Source organism: Durotheca rogersii, assembly GCF_024521655.1.
Source record: "Durotheca rogersii strain YMJ 92031201 chromosome Unknown GGS23scaffold_57, whole genome shotgun sequence".
In the NCBI taxonomy this organism is placed as follows: domain Eukaryota; kingdom Fungi; phylum Ascomycota; class Sordariomycetes; order Xylariales; family Xylariaceae; genus Durotheca; species Durotheca rogersii.
In genome coordinates, this window is record NW_026251288.1 from 48,135 (window position 1) to 56,750 (window position 8,616).

Here is an 8,616-nt window from a genome sequence, read left to right on the forward strand (position 1 = left end):
TCTACGAAGTTATCTTTATTTCTAAAGCGTTAAATCGGTCGTAGAAGGCCTATATATTAACTTCTTAATTAATACTTAGGTAGCCGTAGGAGGGTCTAGGCTATAAGGAAGGTAATAGTAGAGGCATTTAAAGGCTAGGAGTCGCTAATCGTTAAATTATTTATATTATAAGCTTCTCGGGTTCTTCGAAAGTTACCGTTTTCTACTATCGTCGTTCTTCGGCTTAGGCCTTATCGGTAATTTATATTACTATACGACGTTCCGTTTACTTATAAAGCTAGGTATAAAGAATCCGATAGTCGATATTTCCGATCTTATTATAGTTATAGTTTTTCGTTTTATAGAACTTTATAATTAGGGATATCCGGAATTTATCGGTTAGGTATCCTACCTTTTAGGGAAGCTTTCCGTTATCGTTTACGAGTTTAGAGAGATATTTATAGTTTATAAGATACGTAAAAATCGCCTTAGGATCGTTAATTACGTTACTTCGTTTTAGCTATACGAGTTTTCGTTTAACGTTAGCTTAACTTAGTTTATCGGTAATGAACAGGAGCAGCGTAGGCACGCTGACGGAGGCACGAAAAGGGCTACCTAACTGCCAATAACTGGCCCAGTGCCGATCAACCCAAGATCACAGCTGTAAACAGCTGTAATCGGTTGATCGGCTAGCTGAAAACGGCAGCTGGGAAAAGGGAACTAGAAAAGGGCAACGAGGATGGCTAGAAAGGCATGGCAAGAAACGAGTGAATAGCTATAGGCTGTGATATCTATAGGTCTAAGTCTGACTGATGAAAATATGAGTGCGCGACCCATATAAATACACATCGAAAAGGCTACGTAGCCTAGATCCACCGCACTACTACAGTAATTTTAAAACGGTACTTTAGGGTTATAATGATAACTCTTTAAATCGTTTAATCCTTCGTAACGTCGTTAATACGCTCCTTAATAATCTTAATCGTAGTTTATTCGCCGATTTTCTTAATCTTATCGTCGTTATTTATACGGTAGTAGTTAAATAGTTAATTTATTCTTTCTAGTTACTTAGTTACGTTATATTTATTAAACTTAAGCCTCGGGTAATCGGTAGGGTTAGGAAATTTAATGGCTAGTATTACGATAATCGGGGTAGCTATCGGTATATTTTAGTTCCTAGAGGCCCCGTTATTATTATTCTAAGATAATGCCATAGGGATTAGCGGGATAAGTATAAAGCCGCGGATAAGGGGTAGTTAAGTAGGAGTTTTATCGTCGTTCTTCTTTTTTTCGGGCGGATATAAGGGCGGAGAGCTAGTATCGACTCTTAAGGTTTTTATTAGTAGTTTAATTTTTATTACTTCGGGTCCTAACGGCGATTTACTCCGTTTCTTAGCTACGGATTCCGTCTAGTCTAACGGTACGAGGTATAAAGTAAAAAGAGGAATAGTAAGGGTCTTATTATTTAATATAAGGGTAAAGGTAAGATAGCTATTATTTATATCCTAATACTTTTCCTCTAGTATAGGTATATTATTATTTATTATATTATCCCGATCGATAAAGTCCGGGTATTATACGAGCTTCTCTAGTCGGTTAATGCTTAATTAAAGTATAATGCGTATTCCTTAAACTAATAGTTTAATTATTATAAATAAGTCGATAATAATTCCTCTTATTAAGGTTTAAAACTCCTAACGTATAACCTTCGTTAAGGTAATACGTATAGGGGATAGATCCCGAGTAAAGAATCGCGTTAGATATAATACCGGTTATAACTATAGGCCGGTTTCGATTTAACGGGAGCTATTTAATAATATTAACGGTATTACCGCTAGGCGCCGTTTTACGCTTATGTTAGTACTTCTCGCTATACTAATTATTAGTTAATAATATAAGGCTAATTTATATATAGATATACCTATTAGTTCGACTCTAGTTTCGTTTCCTTAATCCTTTATATCTACGTAATCTTATTAATATTAATTCTTAATTCTTTTTAAAATTATCAGTTATTAGTAGTTACTAGTTTATTAATCTTATTTATACTATTAATGCTAATATCTATATTATATCGTATATTATATCGTCGAATCGCTACGCCTAGGTATCTTAAAATACCTCTAGTATAATAAGTTATTAATATTTATATATTTAATTTATATCGATTAATAGGTTTAAAGGGAAAAAGAAGCTATCGTAAGATCGGTTAAGGCATAATTACTATTAGCCTTTATCCGCCCTTAATATTAGTAAAGGAGTAGCGGGTCGTATACGTTATCGTAATTTATGCTAAGGCGTTCGTACGTCCTTTATATAGTAAATAAATAACTATAAGGAGGCTGCCTTAATCGCTATAAGCTTTATTTACTCGTATAAAATATACTATATTATTAGCGGTTCGGGAAAGCGGTTAGTATTAAAGGCTAAGTACTATCCCTAGTAGTAATAATATTACGACGAAAGTTCTCCTAGGTTTTATAGGTTCCTCTATATAGTAAATAAATAACTATACGAGGAATATTTTAACCGATATAAACGCGGTTTAGTCGTCGTATTATATCGTAATATCGATAGCTTAATAACGTTATAAATATTAAGGGCTAGGTAGTATCTTAGCGGCTATAGTATCGTAATAAAAGTTCCCGGGCTTATACGTACCTTCCTATAATAGATAAATAACTATAAGGCGGAATACTTTATTTAACGTAAAACGCGGACTACTTCGCGGGTTAAATAACGGCGCCGACGGCGATCGGTATCCTTTAAATCTTAATAACGTAATAAAAACTCCGTAAACTAAAGGTTAAGGGGTCGAAAAAGTTATAAGGTAATCGCTACTAAAGAGGAGTAAAGCGTACGCGATATTAAAGACCCGGATAGGTTTACTCGAAAGTATACTCTATCGAAGACTATAGCTCGTACGATAGTCCGAGATAAACAAAACTAATACCGCTATACTAATCGAGAAATAAGGAATCTAATATAGTTATCGTATCTTAGCTATATCCCTTAGTCGTAAAGATATAATAGTCGCTAGCCCGAAGGCATAAGAGGTAAGGAAAGAAAAAAAGCAAAACGTAAAAGTTATTTATTTAACTATAGCGGTACGACGAAATAACTTAAGCGCCTATAATTAAAATAAATATATTAATCGGAGAACGACGAATTTAATAATAAAAACGAATCTTTAATTAAGGTAAAAATAATAAAGATAATAATCTAGCTAGGTAATAAACTAAATAATAAGCATAGCATAGCCCGTACTTACGGGAGCTATAGTTATTCTATATAGGTATAAGGCCTATCGTAGCGTATTACGTAATGCATTAAGAGGGCATGTCTTACCGTACCACTACAGTACTTATAGGAGCTATAGTTACTTAATATAAGTCTAAGGCCTATCGTAGCGTATTACGTAATATATCAAGAGTGCATGTCTTACTGTACCACTACAGTACCAATATAAGTACCTCCGTACCTTGTACCCTGGTACCTATCGTGTACCCTCCTGTTGCTTCCTTATACCTTTATAATTAACTAGTATAATATAAAGGAGCAGAGCGTACGTAATACTGGAATCACGGACAACTTACTCGAAAGTATACTTTATTAGTAACTATAATACGTACGATAATCTAAAATAAATAAATTTAATATTACTTTATTCATCTAAAGACGAGGAATATAATATAGTTATCGCATCTTAGGTATACCCCTCGGTTATAAAGATATAGTAATTACTAACCCAAAGGTAAAAGAAGTAAAAAAAGAAAAGGGACTAAACGTAAAAGTTACTTACTTAGTTATTACGGTATAATGAAGCGATTTAAGCGCTCGTAATTAAAATAGATATACTAATTAGAAAACGACGAATTTAATAATAAAAACGAATTTTAACTTAAGATAAAAATAATAAAGTTAATAATTTAATCAAGTAATAATTATAATATAATCCGTACTTACGGGAGCTATAGTTACTCTATATAGGCATAAGGCTTATTGTAACGTATTACGTAATACATTAAGAGAGCATATCTTACTGCATTACTATAATAATAGAAAGTTTAACATATTATAACTATCCTCTAAATAGGATCATATTGTATAACTTAAGCAATTCTTTAATTAATATATTATAAGTTTAATTTTTAATAATAAGTAGTAACTATTACGATCTCGTTATTTAGTTCTTATTTAATGCGATCTTTCTTTAGAGGACCTTTTTTCGTACGTGTCATCTAGATACGCACTCGGCTTGGGCTTCTGTGATGTCCCGTGATGGAATATGTACCATAGCCTGCCTTAACTCTAGAACCCTTGAATCCTCACTTGACACTCGTCAATTTCAAGTTCGCAGCTCGGGATTGTCGTTATTACTAATGAAAGGTGGCCCCGCAAGCAGGTAATTAAATACTGGAACGATAGCGACAATGAGGGTGCTTCTTCCCTTCTTAATGCTGGGTTCCGTCACCCACGCCCTCTACTTCTTCCTCGACGGCACGCAATCCAAGTGCTTCTTCGAAGAATTGCCCAAGGATACTCTTGTCGTCGGCCACTACACCGCTGAGGAATGGGACGACAACGCTCGCTCCTGGTCCAAGCACGACGGCATCAGCATATATATCTCCGTCGATGTTCGTCTGGCACCCCTCGTTTCCCTCCCATACTCTGAATACGTTGCAATGCGTTCTAGGATTTATACATGCGCGCAGTCTATGCCTTGTTCGCCGTTGACGAAGAAATACAGGAAATTTTTGACAATGACCACAGGGTGGTCTCGCAACGAGGCCTAGCGTCGGGCCGCTTCACCTTCAGCGCGGCTGATGCAGGCGAGCACCGACTTTGCTTCACACCATCCAGCAGTTCTGGTCGCCAGGGTTGGCTTAGCGCCGCCCAGCCGAACGGCGGCATCCGCCTCTCCCTCGACCTCGCCATCGGTTCCTCTGAGATAGAGTCCACCGACAAGTCCAAACTGCAGGACATCTCCCAGCGTGTCCGCGACCTCAACGCCCGCCTCCAGGATATCCGTCGCGAACAAATCTTCCAGCGCGTGCGTATATCTCTCTTGTCTCCTTTCGTTCGTCACCTTCGGTCTTCTCTTCCCTGCTTCCTCTGCTTCTCTCCTTTGTATCTCAAGACGAAGAGAGAAGAACAAAAACACGAGTTTGTCTGGAAACATGGTCGGTTGGGAGGGCGAATGGCTTTCGGCTCCTTGGCACGGAATAGGGTGATGCGCTAACAACCTGCTTGGAAACGGAATAGGAACGTGAAGCCGAGTTCCGAGACCAATCTGAGTCTACCAATTCCCGTGTGGTCCGCTGGATGTTCATACAGATTGTTGTCCTGGGAATTACATGTGCTTGGCAGCTCTCCCACCTGCGGTCCTTCTTCATCAAGCAGAAGCTCACATAAAATCGACCAGTTTCAGGGATTGGGCGGCGGGGGGGGTGTTTTTCACAGTCGAAATAGGGCGGCAAGGTGGAAACGAGAACGGCACAGAGTTTTAGTATGGATGTTTTCGTTACGTAGATTTCCTATACCCATGTGCATATATACCGTGTGCATGAAAAGCATTGTTGCGTCAACATCGTCTTCCTCGTCCAGTCTCTGGGGGACTATCGCAAAGAGCCCCTAAGATCATATAATGCATTATGTCGGGGTAAGTACGACTTTTGTATTCCCAAGTTGCTACAATCGAACTGATATAGGATCACCAATTCGGGTCACCCAAACCGGCGATTGTGTGGCCGAGATGTATGAGTCGGATGTGCTGAGGCTAGAATTGTTTCTACGGTACCTACAACCCAAATCACACAAATCGCGACATGAATCATCCGAGATTTTCTTTTTACCCTATGATCTGCTTCCCCTCTAACCCCCCGCCCTCGACTCCTCTCACAGAAGGCTTTCGGCACTTTTCATATAATCGCCGTCGTAATATCACGCCCTCCACCCCTCCTCTTTCTACATCTCTACACTCTCCACCATGGCATTGTACTCTGGTCCCTCTTAACGAATAGACAGCCTCCAACTAGTCTCTTCTACCCCATGAAATTATAAACTGTGTATGATGGGACGGACGGATGAGAACAAACACGAAACCCAATCCCGATGCTCGCCAACAGTTCAAACCCTACCAGCGCCGTGCTGCGCTCGACTAGGTAATTAACAGCCTGTATCTATCTCATAAAAACCGGAATCGTGAAGGAAAGAGAGAAAATGATAATTCGTTAGTATTCCGGGTCCTACTCGTGCCCAACCCTACATGGCCGGTTCGCATAAGGATCGCCTGTCCTTCTGAAATTTCCGGAGTAGTTTCCGCAGGATTTAGTAGCACAAATCGCGTTGCACCTCACCGAATAGGCGGCTCTGTAAAGCACTGCGCGGCTGAGATTCAATGGTGGCATTAGTTGTGTATATAGCCTTCTCGGTTGAATACAATGGGTTAAAATCGGCAGCCATGCCTCGTACCAACCATGCAATTGATCGAGACCTTATCATTGCGGTAAATACCTCATCAGAAAAGGAGAGGGACCCGAGATGAGATGACAGGTTTGAGATCATCCAGACCAGGTCTGGGAGATGGCATGGTGTCTACAGGCGAAGGACAGTATTATGCTTAACCTAAACCTCATCAGCTATTTCCCAGACAGGATCATAGACGATTTCTCACTCACCACAGCAGAGAACCTTCATGAATTTTTGGAAGCCCGTTGGGGGAGGTTCCGATCTCGCATTACCAGCAGCGGCTGGCGCGCCGAGGACAGGCTGTGGTGGCATCCTCGTTTGCAGGTTTTGATTGCTGTTCTGGAATTGAGCTTGAGTCGACGGGGTTGGAGTGGCCATATCCCGGAGACCCCCCACCGCGCTACCTCGCTGCGCTGTCAAGGCGCCGGGGGCGTTTGGCCGGCGCTTGTCCGTCTGCCTCGCTGGAGACGGAGGTGGGGGCTGCGCGGCGTTTAAACGCTCGTGAGTTAGGCCACCAGGGGTGTTCGTGCGGGATTGGTTGTGCAGTTCTCGCGCAGATATGCCTGGTTGCTTGTTTGGATTGTGATACGGTCCAGGCTTAGCCATGGCATCCCAGCCCTTCGAAGACTCTTTATTGACCTTCATCCAGTCGTATTCACCATCCTCCACTTCTCCGGTATTCTTCAAAGCCTGGGTAAAGAGTTCCCGCAAGTAGTCATAGTCGGGAGTGTCCTCGAAGCCAAGATTCCTCACATAAGTTAGGTACTTGCTAAACTCCTCAGGGAAACCTTCACAGAGGTCCTTGATAGGCGTCGTTTGCTTCTTCTCGCCAATCTTCTCATATTTTTGCTTGTTTGTTGCAGCCTTCAAGCCTTGCCATGGCAGTCCCCCCCGTAGGAAATACATGAACACGTGACCGAGGGCTTCAAGATCATCCCGACGTGATTGTTCACGGCCAAGGTGCGTGTTGATGCTCATGTAGCGGGCGGTCCCGGACAACGACTTTCTCTCTCGGTATGGGATATGCTGCTTCGTCTTGGGGTCACGATACTGTTTCGCCATGCCGAAATCGACTACATGAATGACATTGGCTGCTTTGGTGCCCGGTCGACCGATTAGGAAATTATCGGGTTTAATGTCTCGATATATGAGGTTTTTTTCGTGGATCGTTTGTACACGGGAAAGCTGCGATTGACTTTAGCGATGAACAGATGTATGTGGCAGATACAGGGGCTCACCATCTGCTTCGCCACCATCACCACCGTCTTGATGGAAAATCTGCGGTTGCAATGATCGAAAAGATCTTCTAGCGAGGGGCCCAGTAGATCTATAACCAGTATGTTGTGCAAGCCCTCCTGGCCGAAATAATACACATTTGGAATACCAGCTACCATGAAATACTATTAGCCACACTGGAAATGAGCCAGCAAGCTGTAGAGGATGTGACTCACGGCAGCCGACAAGGATCTTGTATGTACGATACTCGTCTCGCAATTGCGGCGCATCGCTCTTCCGAGGTTCCTGGAGGTAGGTTTAGTTAGAAGTTGCAGCGCGTCATGCCTTGCCTTGCCTTGCCTTGCCTTGCCTTGTAGATAGAGAAAAGAAATATGGGGGTGGAGGATCTGGGATGGAAGACAAGGTGATTCTTTAGTTGAGGGATAGATGAGGCAATCGTTGAAACTTCTTACAAATTTGATGGCTACCTGCTGGTTATTCAAAAGATTGGTGCCCTCGAAAATGACGCCAAATGAGCCCTCGCCAATCTTCTTCCCTACCCTGTAGTGCACACCAACAACGTTCGACGAGGAAGAGGCCATTGCGAGTGTCGACGATGTTGCTGGCCACCTGACGGGGAGATCCCTACAGGAAGCGAAGAACAGGAAGCTAGAGGGCGGTACCAGTGGAAGACAGTTGTATAGCAGAGGGAGACTGGACTTTTGATGGATGTCGTGTCATGTGCGTATGTGTAAATGACTGGCAGGTGTGTGTCCGACTGGACTGATAAGCGGACGGGCAAGAGGATCCAGAGTCTCTGCGATCGAGAAGCCAGCACTATCGGGAAATAGAAAAAAAAAAGCCCTGTAGAAACAAAGACCTCACCCCCGAGAGTGGTGCTGCTTGAACAGGAATCAAGCCGACCAACCCAACAAGCAGTCCGATCCTTGC

At 42.1% G+C, this 8,616-nt stretch overlaps 2 protein-coding genes across 2 annotated transcripts; one reads left to right on the top strand and one right to left on the bottom strand.

Moving 5' to 3' along the window:
- Positions 1-4,412: 4,412 nt before the first annotated feature.
- Positions 4,413-5,394, top strand: GGS23DRAFT_608226 (emp24/gp25L/p24 family/GOLD-domain-containing protein; the record flags this gene model as incomplete). Its single annotated transcript, XM_051520173.1, has 3 exons — positions 4,413-4,616; positions 4,730-5,032; positions 5,245-5,394. 3 exons carry the CDS (start codon positions 4,413-4,415, stop codon positions 5,392-5,394), a joined length of 657 nt encoding a protein of 218 aa, XP_051367160.1.
- A 1,257-nt stretch (positions 5,395-6,651) lies between these two features.
- On the bottom strand, positions 6,652-8,267 carry GGS23DRAFT_601475 (casein kinase I; the record flags this gene model as incomplete). The annotated part of the gene is made up of 4 exons (XM_051519204.1): positions 6,652-7,635; positions 7,689-7,837; positions 7,902-7,971; positions 8,139-8,267. 4 exons carry the CDS (start codon positions 8,265-8,267, stop codon positions 6,652-6,654), a joined length of 1,332 nt encoding a protein of 443 aa, XP_051367161.1.
- Between the last annotated feature and the right edge of the window lie 349 nt (positions 8,268-8,616).